General features: G+C 38.6%; 1 protein-coding gene across 2 annotated transcripts; it reads right to left on the reverse strand.

Moving 5' to 3' along the window:
* Positions 1-1,746: 1,746 nt before the first annotated feature.
* On the reverse strand, positions 1,747-23,257 carry LOC127623381 (sodium-dependent neutral amino acid transporter B(0)AT2-like). Of its 2 annotated transcripts, none has more exons than XM_052097821.1 (12): positions 23,113-23,257; positions 21,515-21,977; positions 18,159-18,316; positions 17,844-17,970; positions 17,111-17,292; positions 15,678-15,788; positions 10,774-11,015; positions 10,050-10,239; positions 7,753-7,945; positions 6,506-6,665; positions 5,884-6,046; positions 1,747-4,580 (listed from the first exon to the last, which is right to left on the reverse strand). In XM_052097821.1, the coding sequence occupies exons 2-12, from the start codon at positions 21,804-21,806 to the stop codon at positions 4,188-4,190; spliced, it is 2,211 nt and encodes a 736-aa protein (XP_051953781.1). In that variant the 5' UTR covers positions 21,807-21,977; positions 23,113-23,257; the 3' UTR covers positions 1,747-4,187. The 2 variants fall into 2 exon arrangements, with proteins under 2 accessions (XP_051953781.1, XP_051953782.1); XM_052097822.1 differs by having other exon boundaries at positions 21,515-21,895; positions 23,113-23,254.
* Between the last annotated feature and the right edge of the window lie 601 nt (positions 23,258-23,858).

Below are 23,858 nucleotides of genomic sequence, written 5' to 3' on the forward strand. Positions count from 1 at the left end.
AGTGGTTTAAGGCCTTTACGCACATGCGTAAAAAGGTATTCGTTTTATTTAGCAAGCATGTAACCGCCTAGATCATAGATGGAAAAGACAATTTACAGCAAAAGGTTATTTACTTTGGAAATATGTTTTTTTTTAAAAGCTTTTTAAGTTATAGTGCCACCTATTGTCCAATCTCCATAAAAGTTTGTATTCTTCTTTAGAATTATATGTTGCATGTGCTCACCTATTTTCATGAAGTTTTGACTTTTTGTTTAGGAAAAACGAAAGGCTTAAGTATATTTTGCCACTCCCATTTTCTAAATGACCCTGTTTTAGCTATCCAAAATGACCCTGTTTAGCTATCCAATTTTTTTTGATAACTATTGACGTAGAGATTCCAGAGAATTGTACGTCATTAGTTTTGAGTTAGAACTAAAAGCCTATGTTTGTACTCGCAAAAGTATGTTTTTGTTTTTTACATAATTGTGAATATTTAATGAACGATTTGATTGACAGCAGTGCTACTTGAGGCAAAGTTGTTCAGAATGAGGCGATCTAAGATATGATATGCGTATTGTGTCTATGTGTGAAAGTCAGCATGATTACTGAGGTGTAAAACTCGTTAGCGCCACTCTGTCCGATTTCTTTCAAATTTCTCACAGACTTCTCAGAGTCAAACAAGCCCACCGAGTTATGCCGATCGGCCTCTGTTAACCTTGTCTAATAGGTTCTCAAACTTTGTTGGCCGATGGCGGCTATGTTTTTTTAGATAAACCAACGTCCTGGCACCTTGGACAGTCATGGCACCTTGGACAAAGACATTGCATGCTGATTTTCAACTCAATCACACTAAAGGTTGTGTAGTTACAGCAATTTAATGTTTTTTTTTGTTTTTGTGTGTATTATAGCACCACCATGTGGTAAAACCGCGCCAACCTTTCTAGACGATCAAAGATTGACCTCTTACATAAAAATGCCAAGTTTGGTGAAGATATAATTTCCTTAAAGAGTTATAGAAATTTACGTCAAACTCCTACTTCCGTTGTTTTCACATACCGTAGCCATCTTGAGTCGAAAGTTCAAACTTTTTTCATAACTTTTGATAATGAGACTCCATAGAATCGTTTGGCACTGGTTTGGTCCCGATCGGATGAAAAACCTAGGACTAGTTCGCAAAAGTAGGTTTTATGAAAAATCCAAGATGGCAGAACATTTTTATAGACGGAAATGAAATCGGAGGTATACATTTTGTTTGGTTTAAGCCAAATTCCTATGACAAACGGTCTAGGAGTTATGAGCAGTTACACGTTTTTGATCGCTGTAGCGCCCCCAATTGACAGAGTTGGCCTAGTCCGTGTTTCTGAGTAGTGAGCAATACTACTACCATCTGACCAAGTTCAAGTCTCTAGGCCTTACGGTTTGCTCTGCCCGATCAGTTTTATGGCGGAATAATAATAATAAAAATCATAGCAACGACCTGTAGATAAAGACAACTTTATATTATATTATTTATATTCCTTTCAGTCAAACTTTGCGCTGTAAAATCAATGAAGGTATAAATAGGATGATCTATGGCTAGGTGTACCTTAAACAATTTTTAATGCAGGACGAGGAGGCGAAGAACCACTTGACAAGTGGAGGGTGTTTGCCTCAGTGAAGTGCATTTCAATTGTTTAACGTGTAGCTTACAAGTAGCCTATTTTTAATTATAGTCCATTCTAGGCCATTTTAGTTCAAGGTAGTAACAAAGCAAAACAGTGTGCTTGAATCCTTACTTTTAATCTCAATACTGAGAAAGTAAATACTGCGTTGAGCAAATTTATGAAAAAATATTTACAGGAAGTGGGCAGAGTATACAGCACTTTACATTGATAGCACATCTCAAACATACAAACAAAACAGCGTTCTGGATTAAGCACTTACCAAAATCAACATGATCAGTTATCCAAACTATATTCTGATAATTTATTCAAATATTTACAGAATACCTTAAATGCACAACATTCACCTTGTATTCTATTAACATTTTAGAATTAGTTAGGCACACAGTTGTAGAATGAAGAGTTAGGGTTGTTTTAAATGCAATCCAAACACTGATGCACAATGATTACATAAAAAAAAAAAAAATCAAATATTGCATGTTTTTCACATTTTACGCATACATTCTAGACTTTTCCAAAGCTGCTAAACTACTTCTTATCTCATTTTGGGAGGACAGTAACTGCCCTGACTTGCAACATAAACATTTTTGTACAAATAGGCCAAGCCATTCTACATTAGAGCATAAATCAGGGGTCTAAAGGCCCTACAGATGAACATAGGCGGGTAAGTGCGTTGAACTGTTGGGGCAATGGGTTCGGGGTGGTAGGGGAATCAGGGGTGAATCAGTGCTTGCTACAGACATATAATACAATTTGAAATGTTCAGACCTTTATCTGGACCAGTGTAGGAGGAAGAGAATTGTAAGATGCCTATTCGAAAGGAAGGTTAAATATAGGCGAGTGAGGTTATTGGACAGACGAGAGAGGTAGACTGATTACGACTGGTAAAGGAGATGACTGACATGTTGTTTGGTGGGACCCTGCTGGATGCAGCAGATGGGCAAATTCCATTTGAAAGTGGGCATCACTATCACTATCAGTAGGCAATATTTCAAAACGGATCAAAACTGTTAATAAAAATAAGTGGACGTGCTATCCCCTCACTGGATACAATGTTTCTAAGCTGTTCTGGGATTTAGCTCATCCATTGATATACCAGTTAAAATTATATACCTGTAAAAATGTGTTAACCATTACAAAAAGTATTGCTAATGTCGCAGTTATGCAAAATGTCACAGTATGGTACAGAATGCGCGATCCAGTCAGAGGTTGAACGGCAATTAAACATTTTCCGTCACTCGGATGGATATGAGTTGTAAAATTTATGGCATGTTTTTTTATTTTTTTTTTATCCATTTTTAGTTGCTTTTGCATTTGCATTTTAGTGCCTTTTCTCATGGTAGCAGAGCCCCCCCTTCCACACACACACAAACTTGTTTTTTGTTTTTTTATCATTGTGGGGACTCTCCATAGACTTCCATGCATTTTATGGATTTGTTATAGATCTAACGATCATTTCTAACCCCCAACCATAATCCTCCCCCTAAACTTAACCCTCACAGAAACCTTTTTGCATTTTTACATTTTCAAAAAAACATTGTTTAGTATGTTTACTAAGCCATTTCCCTTGTGGGGACTTCTGGCTGGGCCAACTTTTTGACAGATAAAAACCATGCTATGTGTGTGTGTGTGTATATAAATGTTTATACTACATTGTGGGGACCAAATGTCCCGTAATGATAGTAAAACCTGAGATCACCTTCCTTGTGGGGACATTTGGCCCCCACAATGTAGTATACACACGCACACATGCGCGCACACACACACAAAATTAATTTTTATCTGTCAAAAAGTTGCTAATGCCGTCTTGTGTTCTGCTGCCCACTATCCAGAAGAGAGAACTAATCGTACTAAAATGACCTTAATTATACAACATCTCATATTTTAAACTTGCAATTATATCTAATATAATCGCCAAAATGCTCAATCCACTTTTTTGATGAATTACAGTGACGTGCTGACCTAAAGATATAGACTCCTAAGATCCATCAGGTATGTTCATAGTTTATATAGGGATATTGTTTGGTTCGTTGGTTTGTTGAGTTCGGATTGCTTTCTTACCACAAGCAAACCACTTCAGGGTTAATTTGTAATCGGTCCAGGTTTGTGGAGCCGAGTGCGATTGCAGTGTTCATACATGCCTAAATAAACCAAACTAATGGAGAAAACGCACCAGGTTCCAATACAAATGCTCCAGATGAGCCAGGTTTGAAAACTCCAACAAAATCCAAGGTAGAACCTTACATAATCTATTTTTAATAGCCTTAACCCCTAAATTTTTTTAAATGAATGGCAAGGACTCATCACCCAGAATCACCTTGAAGTGACCATTGCATGTGCACTTCACTAACGTTTTTCATACAGTAGCTCACGTTTATGTGGAGTGACCCAACGAGTAGTGCCTCCTTTTCCGCAGTGCCCTTAAAAGGAATTTGCCCAGTATAGCAGAGGGGATGAAATGATGAAAATGAACATAGGGATTTTTTCCTTAACAGAACACATGAAATGAAACCGGTCCTCACAGTATACATGAAAGTGGATAGGTCCTCACAAATCAGATTCAGGCATATCTGGAATGTCTGCAATATTCGGCATTACATATCCAATGCCACAGCTACCATTGAGCGTGATGTCTTTGCCCAATGGAGGGCCGTTCTGCTTGCGGTAGTTGGCCGGCATGGGCGAAGGGGCTTCAATAGGTGTCTTTGCCTGGAGAAGACTGGCATCGTCGTCTTCATCCTCTTCTCTGGTCCTTCTAGTGGTCTCTTTAATAATGCGACCCTTCTTATAGGAGATTGTGGACAGGCCGCCTGTATTCTCATCGATTATGTTCAGACAGCGCAGAATGAAGACCACAGGCACAGGAAGAATGGCTATGGCTACCAGGGAGATGCACACCGCTAGGCCCCAGGGTGGGTAGCTGAGAGATTGTTCTTGAGCCTGAGAACAGACACAATACTTGGATTATTCTGGCAAAATAATAATTCCACCTTAATCCTGTGGTAAAAAGGGCCTTTCCCACTGTCAGTACTAAAGCCTGTTTTAGGTACTTTTCTTCTGGTCTAGTGCTTTTTGTCGCTTTTGCACCCAAGGAACTATTGTTCCTCGAAGCCGATTTAGGGGACATTTTTACATCATTAAATCTAGTTAACATGAGGGAAGTATTGCGTGCTTGTTACTGCTTGGTTAACTTGCATCAAGATGTCTTTTTAAGTCAACGAGTGAGCATTTTAGTGGAGTAATTTATGTTGTGTCATTAAAGCCTTTATTGTAAATGATAGTGTTGATAAAGAAGTTTGTGCATTTTCAATATGCTGCATGATTAAACAGCACTTTCGCGGGGGGTCACGGCTGTCAAGTTCTCTCGGGGGAGGCTCACTCTCACCCAATTTGAAAACCCCTGGTTTAAAGTGTTCCATTCATCCAAAAACACTGTTGTTTAAACCATTAACTGATAAGCCAAAGTTTGTATAAAACAGCCCTAAACAAACAAAAGTGTAGCTCCGATCCTGGCGTCCTCTGTGGGTGTTGTTGATTTTGTTGTTGTTGCTATGAAACGCTCATGCAAATAATGTCAAAAATAAAAATGGTCGATACTAGATGATGTCACTGCGGTAGTTACTTTGTGAATGCGAATGCAACAGGGGAAAAGTCTTCACGGGTGTTCCGTTCCTCCTAAGAGTTCTCATCTAGAAAGTTACTAAGGGAAAATTACTAGGACAGTAGGTGGGAAAGGGCCTAAACTGTGCATCACAAGGCCCTAAGACCGAGTTTTTAACATTTAACAGGTCCTAAGGTTTTAAACATGGTTCAGTGTAAATGAAATGCTGCATCAGAGCTACTTTTGTGAGTGTGGAGATTTTAAAACTTTATTCCTACATTTCTTGAATATTATAAAGTTTGCATTAAACAAAATAGATATAAAACTGAAGCTAAAATTACATACAAAAACAAAAAGTCTCTGTGTTACAAGATTAAAATCCTGAAAACGAAACCAATTAAAAAAAAAAAAAACTACCATAAATAAGTTTTACATTTCAGTGGACCTCAAATTTTAACACTTTGAATTCATTTTTATGATATAGCTGTTGACAATAAAAGACCTCAGGCGAGTTCGAAATAGCATACATCCCCATACTATTTCTACCATAGACAAACATGGCAGAAGTAGTAAGAGTAGTTTGGGTAGTATGCTATTCTGAACTCCGCCCTCAATTCCAAATTTTCAATCAAGAGTACCTACCAGGTGCTGGTTCCATGCACTGTAGCTAGGTGGTGACAGTACCAGCTGAATGATACTTGCGACCAGAAGGCCCAGAAGCAGCACTGGTGTCACAAACTTCCACATGTAGAAATAGAAGCGGTATGGAGTGAAACCCAGCATGTCCTTTAAATCCTCAAAGAACCTGAATTACCATAGTCAGAGAATCAAATTAGATCAGAGTTTGCTTACAACTTATGGATTCTTTACAACTTATGTCCACAAATAGGCTTTGAACAATGTTCAATCATTGCAGGAAATTTGTTGAATAGTACTGCTTATTAACATAACTGTAAGAAAATAGAATTTTAAATAATAAGTTATTAAGTGATGGTAACAAAGACACTGCTTGACATTTGAAAGTCAACCTGTCATTTGTTCCAAAGTGTTCTTAATCAGCTATGCCTTATGTGTCAAAGCTAAGAATTGGGTTACTATTACTGCTTGTTGAAAAGTAAAAAGAGCCATAGATGCAAGATCAAACTCAAGCCACCAGAGGATGCTGAAAGCTCTCTAATAGAACATCAAGCTGAGTCCCTCTAAACCCTTTGATCTACTGTATATATATATATATATATATATATATATATATATTATCTATAACTTCTCAGTGCCATAGACCCAGGCCACAGCAATGTTCTCCAGAAGAACCACGATGAGGAGAGGCAGAGTGGCAGAATAGTCATCAAACATGGCCACAAAGTAGTTCCCAGATCGTTGGACAAACAGTAAACCAATACTGAAGGCAAGTACACAGCAACCAACTGTAAAAACAGCAGAAATAGAATGGGTGTTTATTTAATATAAATAACAAGTAAACTGAACATCACATTTTTATAATTGCAGCACGTTCTGAGTTATGAAGAACTTGTCCGTGTAGTTGTCCCAGTGATTAAAGGAATAGTTCACCCAAAAATAAATTCTCTCATCATTTACTCACCATCATGCCACCCCAGATGTGTTTGATGTTCTTCTGCAGAACACAAATTATAATATTTTGAAGATTTCAGCTCTGTAGGTCCAAACAATCCAAGTGAATGGGTGCAAAAATGTGTATGCTCCAAAAAGCACATAAAGGCAGCATAAAAGTAATCCATACGACTCCTGTGTTATAATCCATATCGTCAGAAGTTATATAATAGGTTTGGGTGAGAAATAGATCAATATCTAATAATCACAAACAAGGTTATGGACAGGCCTGGCTAGACCACCCAAACTTGACCCACCTTAATAACCACACCCACCACTCCAATTGTCCCACCCAGAGGGTCATATTGCCCAATTGACATCTTAGAGCTGGAGGTGGGCCTGGTCATGAAAAAAATTGCTTGAAATTCTGGCCAGTAGGGGGGTATATGCATGAAGACTGTGAATCACCAAAAACACAAGAATGTGTACGTGATCTGTTTCTCACCCACACCTATCATATCACTTCTGAAGATACTGATTTAACCACTGGTCTCTTTTATGTACTTTTATGCTGACTAATGTGATTTTTAGAGCTTAAAAATTTTGGCACACATTCACTTGCATTGTTTGGACCAAAAGAGAAATTCTTCATTAGTGTTCAGCATATGAAAAAAGTCATACACAACTGTGATGGCATATGGGTCAGTAAATAATAAGAGAATTTTCATTTTTGGGGGACATTTACAGGGACTATCCCTGTAACTTAAGGATGGTGTGTTTTTTGTATTTTTTTATATTGTTTGTTGCAGTGTTAAGTTGCTTAAGTTCAATATCCCTTCCCTTTTCTATTCTTTTGATTTTCTGAAATATGGACAACCAAAAAACAAATCTAATTAAATCCCATAATTTTTGCAGAGTAATGGGTATTTGGCTTTTGCTTACCTGTGAGGTATTCCTTGCACACTTTGAAGGTGTCGACGATGGGCGTAAGGATGCCTTGGATAGTACCGAACATGCTGCCTAGCCCCAGGTTGACCAACATGAGGAAGAACATGACGGACCAAAAAGGTGAGGCAGGGAAATGGGTCATAGCTTCAGTGAAGGCGATGAAGGCTAAACCTGTGCCCTGCACTGCCTTTGAGAGAGAACAGTGAAAGATGCTGAAAGATTCAAAATGACTTTAAGGAATAAGACATGTTTTGTTTTACCTGGTGGATGATAAAACAGACAACAAATCCTATTAACTTACATTGTAGAAAGGACCCAAGTGATTTTGGGACCAGAAAATGCGGTGCTTCAGAAAATGTAAGAAATGTGTATCATGTGACAGTCTTTAAAGTGTTGATGTTTAAATTTTAAAATAACATTAGATCACTGTCAGTAGCAGTGCTGTACATACTATATCCGTTTATTCTAGTCTGTTACAAAATTGCATTTAGTTTGAGGCCGCTGCATTCATTATTTAACACAATTTAGTGTAAAGGGTTTACTCTGCGACTAGCGGAAACTGACAAAAATAGATCTGGGTAAAAGAAAACACATCAAAGCATAAATAAATGAAAGTGACAGAGAACAGAAAGAGCTTCTGATTAAGAGACTACTGCTGCCCAGGACTCTTCTTGTAAATGTATATATAGTTTCATCTGGGTAAGAAAGAGAGATTGTTATATCACCTCTGCCAAGATGTACTGCATTTATTTATATTTGTTTCATCATGCATGAACCTTCCATATCAACCTTCATTACTTGGCCACTTAAACTGTTAAGTACTGAAATTTCCTCTGAAGTTCACATTATTTTTGGCCTGTTGATTCATAGCATCTATGCATCCTCTGCGTGTCTGTCTGATTGTCCAATAGCTATGTTCAACAAGATTTTTACATTTTCGAATAAAAAGTGAATGGTGCTTGCCAATGTAAAATTAATTGACACAATTCTACTTGTATTGTGGATGGTTGCCAGGGCATTTCTATGTGGTTTCTAAGGTGTTCTGAGTGGTTTTTAGCATGCTGCTATGACGCTCTGGATGGTTATTAGATATACTAGTCCCAAAGTATACTTCGGTCAGATGCGAATGCTCGGTGTCTGCGAACAGGATGCATAGTGCACTGAATGCAGCCTGATTTATCAAAATGTGCAAACTATGAATATGCAGAATGCACATGCATCTGGAATTATTTGCAATAATTAGTGGGTCCACAAGGTGGCAGCACTCACAATTGAGCCTTAGCGGTCACGAAGAAGAGTTAGAAGGTGTAATCAGGAGACAAAGGTAAAACAATAACAGAGATGTGCACGCATGTGAGGTGGTAAGGAGATACCTACATTTGTATAACTCGAGTCTTAAGGAATATAAAGACACGTTTATGGGTCTAAACTCCAGAAGAGAAATAGTCCAGTATCTCATATATATAGCATTCGTAGTGCACATGCGCCAACCACCTGTGTATGCATGCAGTCAAATAAAGTATACTTTGAAAGGTTGAGCATACGATTTTAGGTAAACGCTAAGCATTAGCGCCAAAACCAAAGACTGCTTTGGGCTTTAGTCAAAAGAGCCCACTCCGAAGTCTCTACAAATCTGCCTCAGGTCCCTCCCTCATTGTAAGTCTAAATGAGTCTGTTATCTGTTTTATCATCCTCCAGAAATCATGAGTCTGATCACTTAAGATGTAAGGTGGGCAATATGACCCTCTGAGTGGACAGAATAATTGGAGTGGTGGGTGTGGTTGTAAAGGTGTGTCAAGTTTGGGTGGGCTAGCCAGGCCTGTCCATGACCTTGTTTGTGATTATTGGATAAATATTTTTTAAAACTATTCAAATTCAGACACATTAGCTAATGAATCATTATGTCCTATTCGATTGACTGATTTTCAGTCAAAAGAATGTGACTATGAATTGTGAGCAGTTTTTACAATATCTAGCTGATGAAAGAGAGCAGATCTTTACAAGACATTTTTTTAAATAAAGACTTATAAAATGTTATAAATTTCCATTACTTTTCCAGGTCTGGAAACACTTAAAATTCCCTGATATTTCCAGCTTTTCCATGACCATGGAAACTGTGACTTCTATTTATCTATTTATATGGGAACAGTTATTTTACAAAGGATTTTGACCAATAATGAGTGCTCACTGGTGTTAGACAGTCCTTCAAAGCATATGACTGAGTGGGAGAGTATCCAGGTTAAATTCCATGGTAGGTTTGTGCATATCAGTTGACTTAAGCTCCAGCTTACCTTGTTCAGCTCCTCTTTAATGTTGCAGTTGTCTAAGCCTAGGCGTGGGTAATCATCCTCCACCACACCTCGGATAATGTTGGTCATTTGCTGGTAGTCCTCAGGACTAACATGACTGAAGTTAATGTGGTGTGGGATCAAACTGGGATTGATCTCTTTGCCAAGGAAATCAATAATCTTCTTTGTGTTCCTTAAGATACAGTACATCAAAACAAGGTCTGTCAACATTGGGTAATTGCCAGGATCAGATGAAATCTGCAGACCCCCCCCTTTGCACTGATTTTTGGGGGATATCTGCAGATTTCTGCTAAATAGATTTAAACATGGTAAAGTGAAACCATTCTCCATTAAACAGTTTCATTATGTCAATCTAATTAACAGACTGGATGGCCTAGGCATTCATTGTTAAAGGGATACTTTACCAAAAAAAAAAAAAAAGAACAAAAAAAAGTCACAAACCCGTATGACTTTCTCCCGTGGAATACAAAACGAGATATTAGGCAAAAGGTTAGTGGTGTTACAGGAAAGAGCAGGGTCAGTATTTTTCTAAATTCCTCCACTTGTGTTCCATGGAAGAAAGTCATTTTCTTTTTTGTTTTGAACATTGAGGGAAAATAAATGGCCCAGAACTTTTATTTTTGGGTTAACTAACCTTTTCAAAATGTCAGAAAACAAAAAAACAGTCTTAATCCTTTTATGCTTCAGTCAAATACTTTGAACTTACATTTCCACACACTTGTCGATCATGATGTTGGCTTTAAAGCCTAGTACAGCAAAGACGACCAGAGTGGCCAGCACTGAGGTAAAGAAATTAATGAAGGAGACCAGCACAGCATCAAAGTGGCAGTTGTTGTCTCGCTTGTTGTAGCTGGAGAAGGCGATCACACCACCAAAACCAAGACCGAGGGCAAAAAATACCTGTGTGGCAGCTTCACGCCACACTTTGGGCTCCAGCATGATTTCCAGCTATGAGAAGATAGTATAAGTTAGTGTTGAGTTGAAGTCAACCTTAGTCGAGTCAGAGTCAAGTATGAGTCTTTAAACAATCGAGTCCATAACAGGCCAAGTCCAAATTAATCTGTTCAAGAATCTGAATTAAAATTGTAACCGTAAACTCAACATCAACATTTTTAAGCTTATTTTAACCTTCACAACTAAGAAAAACAGTTTGTCAATATAAATGCAAAAAACAAATTATAACTATACTGCTGAACAAATTTCAAAGTGGTTTCAGAATGAAAGTATATGCTGTAGGTGAATGACAAAACTGTCCTTCAACACTTCTTATTGCATTCTGTTGACAATTAAATTTTTTGTTTCTTTCCCCTCCACTCAAACATACACCAAAGAAAGTGAAAGCTGCGTTAGTCATTATGTAATGAACCCATTACTGGAGGCTGGTTAGAATCCATGTTGCAGAGGTTCTTTATTGTCAACGACAATAAACAGTCAAACAATCCAAAGTACTGAGCAGAGAGACAAAGTCGAAATAACAGGCAGTAATTCAATAACAGGCAGGCAGTCCAAACAGGCGACAAAGCAAAACAATGACCCAAAAGACGTAATCCAGATAAACAGGCAAAAAGGACAAAACACGAGACATAAACTATGGGCAATGTGAAACGCTTGGTAAGGCAGATGAACTGGCAATACTTCGTAATATGAGTGTGTGAAAGCACTGCTTATACAGGTGAAACTCGAAAAATTAGAATATCGTGCAAAAGTTCATTAATTTCAGTAATTCAACTTAAAAGGTGAAACTAATATATTATATAGACTCATTACAAGCAAAGTAAGATATTTCAAGCCTTTATTTGATATAATTTTGATGATTATGGCTTACAGCTTATGAAAACCCCAAATTCAGAATCTCAGAAAATTAGAATATTGTGAAAAGGTTCAGTATTGTAGGCTCAAAGTGTCACACTCTAATCAGCTAAACACCTGCAAAGGGTTCCTGAGCCTTTAAATGGTCTCAGTCTGGTTCAGTTGAATTCACAATCATGGGGAAGACTGCTGACCTGACAGTTGTGCAGAAAACCATCATTGACAGCCTCCACAAGGAGGGAAAGCCTCAAAAGGTAATTGCAAAAGAAGTTGGATGTTGAATTACTTTTAAGTTGAATTACTGAAATTAATGAACTTTTGCATGATATTCTAATTTTTCGAGTTTCACCTGTATATATGACAAACAGGAAGTGACATGGCAGGAAACAGGAAGTGACATTGTTCAGAATTCAGGTGAGGGCTCCCTCTGGTGGACGGGAGACTGCTCAACCATTACAGAATCCCCCCCTCTCTAGGAACACCTCTTGGTGTTCTCCTCCTGTGCCGTCCCCTTAGCCTGGGTGCCGGTCGAAGCTCTAGTCTATAGGTCACCGTTTATTTGTCTTAGTATCTTAAAAGGACCTATGTACCTTGGACAGTGGTGGCTGATAACCCAGAACACATTGAAAAGGGGTTAGTCCTTTGGATGAATGTGTGATGGAGTTCTGAGCGTACTCAGCCCATGGCAGGAAAGTGCTCCAATGGTGCTGTTCATGACTACAATAGGAGCATAAGTAACGTCCAATTTCTTGATTTACCCTTTCCACTTTGCCGTTTGCCTGAGGGTGATAACCAGAGGTTAAACTGATATTGATATTCAATGATGACAAAAAGCCTTCCATACGTGTGATGTAAACTGTGGTCCTCGGTCTGAGACTATGTCATCTGGGAGTCCATACATCCTAAAAACCTGGTTAAACAGGGCTTCTGCAGTCTCCATATCTGTGGGTAGACCTTTCATGGGAATCAGACGACAGGACTTAGAAAAACTATCAACAATGACACAGATGGCAGTGAACCCCATGGAATTAGGGAGATCTGTGATAAAGTCTACTGCTAGATTTGACCATGGTCGTTGAGGTATGGGCAGAGGTTCCAGCAGTCCTGCAGGGAGTAGACGGGGGGTTCTGACTTGTGCACAGACATGGCAGGCATTAACATAATTAGTAACATCATGGAGGAGAGTGGGCCAATAGAAAGATTTACGTACCAATGTTGCCGTTCTTTGAATTCCTGGGTGACCAGAGCCTAGGGAAGCGAACATGCCAAATCCCTAAGCGCAGAGATTGCTACTCTTTCATTCAAAGACGCGATAGAGCCTGTCCCTCCAACCGAAATGGAGAAGGGTTTCTACAGCCCTTACTTCATTGTACCCAAGAAAGGCGGCGGCTTACGACCGATCTTGGACTCGCAAGTTTTCAACCGGGCCTTGCTCAATCTACCGTTCAAAATGCTCATGCAAAAGTACATCTTAACATGCATCCGGCATCTAGATTGGTTCACAGCGGTAGACCTGAAGGACGTGTACTTCCACATCTCAATTCCAACCCTTCTTACGGTTCGCATTCGACGGCCAGGCATTCCAGTACAAAGTCCTCCCCTTCGGCGTGTATCTGTCCCCTCGCGTCTTCACGAAAGTTGTAGATGCAGCTCTTGTCCCACTCCGAGAAGCCGGCATCCACATACTCAATTACCTCGCTCATACTGGCCCACTCCCGAGAGTAACTATGCGCTCACAGAGACCAGGTCCTCAGGCACCTCAACAGCTTGGGGCTTCAGGTCAACCGAGAAAAGAGCAAGCGCATCTCCTTTCTCGGCATGGAGTTAGACTCAGTCTCAATGTCCGCACGTCTCACCAATGAGCGTGCGCAGTCGGTGCTGAAATGCCTCGCCAAATTCAAGCCGGGCACAAAGGTCCCTCTAAAACTCTTCCAGAGGCTCCTGGGGCATATAGCATCCTCCGCCGCAGCCACGCCGCTGGGGTTGATGCATATGAGACCGCTTCAGCACTGCCTTCAGACTCGAGTCCTGAGACGAGCATGGCGCCGCGGCACGCACCGTCTGACAATCACCCCCACCTGCCGCCAGACACTCAAACCCTGGACAGACCACTGCTTTCTACGGGCAGGTGTGCCCCTGCAGCAGGTGTCCCGACACGTCTAGGTCACTACTGACGCCTCCAGATTGGGTTGGGGCCCTGTGTGCAAAGGGCACGCAGCTGTGGGCCGTTGGAGAGGGGCCCCACTGTGCTGGCATATCAATTGCCTAGAGTTGATGACTGTTTTCTTTGCCCTGCAGAAGTTTCTCCCGTTAATTAGAGACAAACATGTCCTAGTCAGGTCAGACAGCACCACTGCGGTAGTGTACATAAATCGCCAAGGCGGCGTACGCTCCTGCCACATGTCACGACTCGCCCGTTTTATTCTGAACACACTGCATTTTCTATCCCCTAACCCCAGGCCAACCGGGCCAATTTGGTTGCTTAGGAGACCTAGCTGGAGTCACTCAGAACACTCAGAACACCCTGGATTCGAACTCGCAATACTCGCTGAGCAACCCTTTTTGCATTTTTACATTTTGAGTAAGACGTTAAAGGGATAGTTCACCTAAAAAGTCAGTTGAAGCGACGTGCTGCAATGGCTTGAGGCTGTCAACACTGGATGCGTTGACAAGAACATTCTAAACAGTTTAATTTTTGTAGTTGCGCAATCGCATGCAGAACAAAATGGAACACAACACACGTTTATTGTCGGCGCAACGGACGCCCCGCAACAGCCGCTTTCAGTGTAGACAGCATCATTGATTATAATGGGGTTCTACTGTTTTTGACGCAACGTGCCACTCAGGTCTGGTGTAGACATGGTGTTTCTGTGACTATAAATTCTCCTCCCTGCCCAATAGGTGGCAATATGCACGAAGAATGCGAATTGTCAAAAGAAAACAAGAAAGAAAAAAGTGAAAGTGGAGCTTTATAGTAAATAAGGACTTAAATATTGATCTCCTCTCACACACACCTTTCATATCACTTCTGATAATATGGATTTAAACACTGGAATCTTATGGATTACATTTATGCTGCCTTTATGTGCTTTTTGGATCTTCACAGTTCTGGTCACCATTCACTTGCATTGTATGGAGCTACAGAGCTGATATATTCCTCTAAAAATATTTGTTTGTTTTACGCAAAAGAAAGAAAGTCACACACATCTTGAGTGTGAGTAAATTATGAGAGAATTGTAATTTTTGGGTGAACTATTCCTTTAAGATGTTATTAAGACGTTTTCCTCATTGTGAACATTGGTTGATCCCCACAGTGTAATTTTCAGGTTCAAGTTCAGATTTCAGATTTTCCTATCCAAATATTCACATATGTAGGCAGAACCTTAGACACACATACAGTAAAGTATGTATAAAGTATGTATATGTATAAACATTATATTTACAGTATGTACATATGTAAAGTAGCTGACAAAGTGAGACAGACTGCTGTGTTTTAGTCTCTTCTGAGTGGAGAGTTAATTCACTTCTGCAGTCACAAGCACAAATGCATGCTCTGATCATTTTTTTCCCCATAGATACAACTTCTAGTTTCCAACAGACTGAGTCGAGGGATACACATGGGAATTACTAATGGATGGTTACCATAATTTTGAAAAGAATTAGACTCATTGCTGGTGTATAAACCAGAGCATGTTGTGTAAATTGGTCTAATTATTGTTGTAAAGTCTCTTTAGGTTGATGATATTTGGTAAAAAGCTAGCATCTGCTCACACATACAGTTTCTTAATGTTAGGATTTTACCTTTGGGGTGAACATGTGGACAATGCCATCCACAGAACCCTTGAGAAGGAGAGCACGAACCAGGAAGCAAATAAGCACAACATAGGGGAAGAGAGAGCTGAAGTACATCACCTGCAATCAATCATAACCGAGCAGATTTAGTGGCACAAATAATGTAACTGTAAAATGTGATTTATGTCTGCACAACAACAACATGCATGTATTACAGCAATGCAATGACTAATCTGCTGTTTCTTAATCTGTACTTTAATGCTCTTAAAAGCACATAGGCGAAAGACAAGCACCTTGTTTTTCTGCTTGCTGACTTTACCAGTGTGTCATGTTTAGCTGGACAGTTAGCCCCTGCTGGTATAAAATTGCAAATAGATGTTTTACTAGTGCCCAATTGTTTTGTAGGGTTCTTAAATGAGATGAGGCTTTTATCAATCTACACCTCATCCTATTGAGAAGTACAGAGTACAGACACAACTCTAATTCTATATTTCAGTATCCTCAGAAATTGCGGAAAGTTGAGGAAAGTTACTGGGTACAGCACCAAGAACTGTGTGCAGGAATGGTCCACATAAAACCATGGCAACCCACATGTTTCTTTCTTTCTCAAATATGCACACAAAATGAAGGGGAGGGATTGTTTTTTGGAGAAATTCGCTTTTGTGGAAATGGTGAATGGCACATTGATATTCTTTTGTGAGGTAAAGCTCTGATAAAGCTTCAAAGATTGCCCTTACCCCCTTCAGAGTGTAGCATACTTTATCCCATACTTTACAAATATACCGCTAAATGAATATGAAATAACTGGGGGGACAAACATGGACACTTTTTGATTGATGAATTGATTCGCAATACCTTTAACTGTGAATACATTAACCCCATAAGGACTGCTCATCAGAGACTTAAAATATAAACATTAAACTAGGTATCTAAATTTGATTGGCTAAAACTGTAATGTAGTTGAAAATGACACATGCATTAAAGATTAATTTTGCAGTCACTTGACTCAAGAGCTTCCTTAACTTTAATTTGAACATTTTAATACTTGTCACAGGACATGAGAAACCTGAAAATCAGATGTTTGAAGGAAACAGTGTCAAACTGACTTCAGAGTGCCACATATGGGTTAAACCATATGAACATTGCAGACAGGCATTGATCACATTAGAGACCAATGGTTCTCAATGACTGAGGAGGGATCTATCTCCAAGAGAGAGCTAATTGTCAGTGTGTTCTCTTTAAAGACATGCCACATTTACTGTGAGGCCTTGGCTGTCTATCATAGTGTGACTTACCCAAAACAAAATACCTTTCCAATTATTGTCTTATTATTATCACTAGGAGAAAAAAAAAATTGATTTCCTGGAAAAGTAATTCTTTGAGATTACATACTGTATAACATAACAATAATGCACAGAAATAAACCATGACACTTCTCTCACCTTTCCAGAAGATTGGATGCCCTTAATCATAGCAAGGCACACCATAGCCCAAGCAATCAGTAGACACAAAGTCATCTTCCAGTTGAGTCCTCTGCTCTCAGCGATGGAGTCGGAGATGTCAAGGGCCACACGATACCAGTAGAACGTAGTGGCAGAACTTTTCTCACACTCCGGCTCAACATCTAAACCATAACATGAACACTGAAAGCTCTACCGGAACACTGATGACTTTACCCACAACATATTTTCTCTGGCAGAAGTGAACTTTTAACACTGTACATGATCATGAGATATGCCAGAAGATGTCTAAATGTGTAAATCTCATGAAAAAATGTCCTGGTCATATTTCACAATTATGAAATTATCATTATCGCAATGCACCTGGCATTACATTTGAGATGTAAAACTCAACAATTTCCCACAATTCTCACTGATTGATTCTCAGTACTGTCATACAGGGTTTTTTTTTTACTGTATTTACTCCAGTGAGTTTGCTGGTTTGTTTTGTATATTTTGTTATTTTCTCTCCCTCATGTCTTGCTGGCGTGGCCAGCATGCATGATCAGCATTTGCATGGGAACATTGATTGTTCCCGGGGGAACGCTGATCATGCCACTGATAAGTGTGCCAAGCAACACCTGTTCTCATCTAATTTACTCCCTTCTTAATGAAAATAATGTCAATGTAAAAATATTAAATATGTAATTTCAAGGTTCTATATAAGTTGTCTTACATGTTGTAGTTTTGTTTTTGACCAAGGGACACTCGTGCCAAGGAAGAGGCTGCTGAAAAGACTGCGAGAAGTAGAAGAGACTCCAGCCAATGATGACGTTATAATAGAGGGCCACAAAAAAGCACACCTACGATAAGAGAGAATACAGATATGAGGTTTGGTACAGACTATAGTATTACTGTAATTCCATCTACCTAAGCTTTTTAATGGCTTAATTAGTTGCCTCTCCCCTGAACAAAGATGACGCCAGTCCTTGACTATTTTTGCAATGCACTTGAAATAATGTCTGCATAGACAGCACAGCCTGATATTCACCAAACAGCTGGCAAAGCCAATACCACCCAGACGTGGGCTGATGTAGTTCCACACCCCAATGCTGCCCCGACGGATGAGCTGGCCCACGGCTAGTTCCAGGAAAAAGAGGGGAATCCCTATCACCACCAGCAGAATGAAGTAGGGAACCAGGTATGCTCCTGTAAAGAGAAATTTTACAATTTTACATGTTTGAGCATGTTCACCTTAATGCGATTAAATACTTTACATCTATGGTTACTATGCTAGGATACCTGTGTGAACTTGAATAGGGAACAGTGGTGACTTCAAACATCCACTAAAATTAACTTGGGACCAGTTGTTTGACTGCATATATGGCTAAGAAAATTGAAGCTTTTTCTTACAAAATGTCTATCATCAATTGTTTGCAGTTGCCACATGGTTTGATATTTTGTAGTGAATGGAATAAAGTTTTTTTACACAGAGAATTTTTTTTTACACAGAGTAATCAATCATTACTCAAGGACAACATGTGGATATTTTAAAACAGTCTTACATTGGCATCCTTGTCAATATATGGATTCTGCTACCTTTCAACCATCCATGTTTCTTGGATTTATTTAAACCCTGTTAAATTGTTACTGTGTATTATAAATCCTTTTTAACTTAATTTCTTAAACTTACATAACTTTAACTTTTCAGGTTTTCTGTGCTGATTTTGAGGGAAAACCTGCACAATTTTGCAGAAGAGATTTAAATGTAAAATGTGTTACATGAAGCTAAGAGTACTACAATCTCACTGATAGCTTGAAAAAGCATAAAGATATTATCTAAAATATTTAATAAAAGGGGTGGGGAATGTGTAGAACTTTTACGAACAACAGATCTGCAGAGTTAACTCTAGTATAAATTCAAGTATATTTCAAAACATCTTGGTTTGTATGATCTATTTCAATATATAACAAAGCTTCAATTGGCACCAGCTTAGCATTGAAGGCTTTGGAATATATTGTGATTTTAAATAGTCATGTTATTAGGTTTTAGAAATATAGCTGTTCGTTAAATAAATATGTAATAAACAATTCTGTGACACTGATTTCCTTTTTTATATTGGCTTTATTCAATTTCAGTGGATTGCACCTAACCAAGGCTTTCTTATTTGCACCCACATACCAAAAGGATAGGCCGGGCAAGGTTTTAAAGGGGCCATGACATGCCCTTTTTTAAATTATTTCAGTATGTTCCTTGAGGTTCACTTATGTTAGTAAAGTTATTTTGGACAAAAAAAAAAAAAAAAAAAAATCATTTATTTGTAAAACATGTTCATTTTCCTCCTTCATTCTGACCCCCTGTCAGAAACTCTGTTTTGGTGCTGATTTTCCTTTAAGACTTGACAGTAAATGCCCACTGTTATGATTCGCCCTCTGCTCTCTCCTCTTGCCATCTCACTGCTCACCACTACTGGGTGGGCTACGTAGGTGATCGTGTAAAGTAGGAATTGATGTGTTATGGAGGTGGTCAGATGCAAATGTCTACCACAGTGTGACATCACAATGTGGAAGAAGTAGAGAACGAGTCATTTTGGCAGCTTGTTTTTTTTTCAACAAATGCTCATTTTGCAGTTAGAAGGAAGTTTTGAGTTCTGAAACAAACAGTATGTTTTTAAAGTACAATTACCTTTTATAAGTCAAAAAATCAAGGAAAATATGGTTCCTCATGTCATGACGCCTCTAATACCATAGTTATTATATAGTTATATTATTTAACAGCCTGGATGTGGCCAACAACAGTGGTCAAAAGGTCTTGTACTAAATATATTTTCTTAACGAATAGACTAGAGTCTTGCCAAAAGTGATGCTCTTGCATTTACTTTAAGATTCAAAATAGTTACTGTTAAGGCACTGTGTAATAATACTGGATGCAAAACTAGTGGATTAACGGGTAACAGTGAAACTAAAGGGTGTGTGAGACGACAACTGGGAGTAGACAGATGTTATAAGGGTGTAGACAGATGTTGTAAGGGTGTTTCTTTGAGAACAAAATGTACTGTCACCCAGATGGTGGAGTGTTGTCGTTGTGCTGCCCTGGCATAGACAGATACAGACATGGCCCACACACACTGAATGGCCTATTTTAATCTAATTACAGATATGCACAGCAAGGTGGCCACACTCACTTAGAACGAGGGATGTGGCATTGGGGGGGGTCAAACCCTCTTGTACAGACCGCTAGATTGAGAGACAAAGTGAGACACAGTCTCAGATACAGATGCAATAAAACTTGTATACAAACACAACTGCTTCCTATTGTGTGTTAAAGGTGTAACACATAGCAGCAGTGCTTATAAAAGGAAACATATCTCTCCATTTGTTTTTATTTATATTTATCTTGTGCAGAAAACATTCACTCACTCTCAGTGTCTTTCTGCAAATTAAAAAAGTTGAAGACAGAGACCGGAGTAATCATACCTATTGAATGTCATTGCACTCAATAAGGCCAGGGTAAGGAGTGTTATTCTGCTTTCTCTTGACATTAAAGAGCTTTGATATGATCACAATGGGTAAAATAACCAGTGATTATCCTTCAAATGCAAAATGTTACATTTCAATGTCGTGCCCTCTTAATGTAATGCAATACATCAGGAACTTCAACTATACATTTTTCACTCAGCTAATTGTAAAATTCCTTTCTGTTTATTTATTTGTTATTTGGGTACTATTATGACTGTGACTTTTGCAATACATCTGCAAAAGTGTTACAACAGTTTAGACTGGGCTATTTCAAAGAAAAAATAAAAGACCCAGTGTTACATTACTCAAATGAATCTTGTGTATATATATATGGTATATCATGTTTCCTCAACTTTAACCATAAGGGTTTAACAAGGGTTGTTTCAATAAAAACTAAATCTCAGCAATATTCTGTTATTGTTTGCTCAGTTTAGTTTTGTTAACTGATTATAATACAGCTCACTCATTCAGACCCAATTTTTGGTCCAGACTCCTAAAGATTCTTCATTCATATAAAGTATGTAATGGTATGAGTCAATGTACATTTTAAGAATTAAGTAGGAATAATGTATTTATAAAGTAGTATTTACTAAATATTTATTTATGTGCAGTTTGTGATTCACTAAATAGAGAATAGGGACTGTAATTTAATGCAATGGTTTACTGAAAGAAAATATAGGACATTAGGTTCTGAGTTATCCTCATGGAGATCATATATCTTCATATTGTACCTTGACTTAGTTCATTTTTAAGCATTAAACTGTATTTACACTGATGTCTGACAAGAGTAGACAATACACTGTGCCAATAAAGAATACATCTTCATCATCCACTCTTGTGAACTTTGTGCTCATTTTGAATTAATTTTCATAACTGAACTCAACCTACCGCCACCGTTTTTCTGGCACAAATAAGGGAACCTCCAGACGTTGCCCAAGCCCACTGAGAAACCCACTTGGGCGAGGATGTACTGGAGCTTGCTTCCCCAGGCAGGCCTCTCCTCCTCCTCTGAGCCCTCCTCAGCATCCCGCTCCTTATTCTGAGGAACATCTCCCACCATCAGAGAACTCTTCTTGAAAGAGTCCTCACATGTATCTTCATTGGAGAGTAAATCTTTGGCAGATTCCATAACATCGTCATCGTCAATTTCTCTCTTGACGGCTTTGCTGTTTTTGGGCATTTGAAAATGTCTTTTTGGCAATGGGGTGGGAGAGATTCAAGGTGACCCTTTTCAGCAGGGGCAGGTTAGGGTCAAAAGGGCAAAGGTGGCTAAAAAAATATGGACTTTGTGAATAGAGGAAAGTATGGATGGCTGAAATATTTATCTTTTCATTTTCACAGTATTGGCTTCCTAATAGATATAAAAAAAAAAAAAAACAATAGAACAGAAACAAGATGTTCAGGTAATTCCAATAAAATTATGCAATGCATAATTTATGTGCATATCTTTTGTAAAACAGGGTGGCTTTCTTATTGTTAACTATTTTTATTTTATTCTTATGACAAAGTTTGTAGCTATATGTTTGACAACTAAATACATATTAGACAGAATTTTATATCACTCCAAGTTACAATTGACTACCAGCAAATACAACATTGCACGACAGTCATAACACAATGTTACTCGTATCGCAGCTTATTCTTTGTGACAGCAATGTAACTCAAACCGATTGGAACGTTCGGAACACGATCATATTTCACGCCTAAATAATTTAGAACCTATTCAGAGCACGAGGTCGATTAATTTGCATACAAACCCAAACAGCCAAGCGCGAGGCTTCAGTAGTCACGTGGCAGGAAAGCAAGCAGTTTCTCAATACACAGTAAGATAGAAAATACGGGTATTTACGTTATCAAATCAATATTTTGTGACACAAAAGCTCTGGTTTTAACCACGAGAGTGCAAATTATATAGTAATGCTGGGTGCGCCCTTCACTGCATCTCATGAGCTGGAAAACACCTTTTCCCCCATTTTATTCTTCTTTTAAATCAGCCTCAATAAAGCACATTTTCCCACTTCGTCATTTAATTTTCCACACCTTGCAACATTGACTCTTAAAATGCGCTCATTTTAAAATCTCATTCAAACACTTGTATTACCAATTTTAAAATAAGAACACCAAATCTGTAATAAATGTACAGGGGGTAAAGAATAAAGCAAAAATGTTTCGCAGAGAAAATTATGCATGTAGGAATTCTGTGTCACGTTATTCATTTTATATCAGAGTAGCCTGTTTTATGAAGAAATAAAAAAAAAATTAAACATGAACAATATAACAGCCAAGGACGATTACAGGTAACACAATTATTATGTACAGAATCAAATACACCATACATCGGTAAAGAACTTACATTCTCCCACCGCCCAAATGTACTATGTCACCCATGTGAGAGGTTTCATCATACACACTGAATCTGATCGCGCATCCGTTCTCTCATCATACTGTGTGTTAAAGCAGCACTAACACAATTAAAATAATCTTACCTTTTAACGAACGAAGATGTGAAAATAAGCTAAGGTTTTTTTTTTTCTTTTCTTTTTCAGAATTGCTTTATACTATTTCGATGGTGGACATGCACAGTTTTGTCACCTTTACAGTCTGATGCAAATGTGATGTAGCCGGTTGTATGCAGGAGGCGCATATGCTCTACTGACGTCGGGTTAACAGCTTTGAGTTCCCTGAAGCAGTGAACTAGGCGTGTCTTCTGTAGGCTATTAACATAATTTATTTAAATATATTTAATAATATAACAATGCTCTATTACAATGTCCTTAAAAGGCGTTTTTGTGTTTGAAAAATTATTCCAAATCGAAATCCCCCCATTAAATACAACTGAGTGGTACAATCCACTACAGCGTCCACAAGCTGATTTTTAGGGGTGTATACCACCGTTATTGTAATCTCGTGCTTGGAAATCTTTCATCAGCTTTACAATAAAATGGCCGAAATCACAGAATTGGCACCTGTTTAATGATGTATTTCCCCCTACATTCATTCAGTTATCATTACTCAGATGCTACAGCGTGGCGAGAAGGATCTCGACAACATTACGCGCAATGTGCGAGGATGACTATAATGTAGGTTACATACAAATATAATTACATATTCTTTCCTTCGTATTAAACCGTAAAATAGGCTTCACACCGCGTTGGCATACATTCAGAGGCTCTGTTGTTGAGCAGTCGTCGTACATACATAAATATATACACCGATCAACCACAACATTAAA

Source organism: Xyrauchen texanus, chromosome 29 (genome assembly GCF_025860055.1).
Source record: "Xyrauchen texanus isolate HMW12.3.18 chromosome 29, RBS_HiC_50CHRs, whole genome shotgun sequence".
Lineage (NCBI taxonomy): Eukaryota > Metazoa > Chordata > Actinopteri > Cypriniformes > Catostomidae > Xyrauchen > Xyrauchen texanus.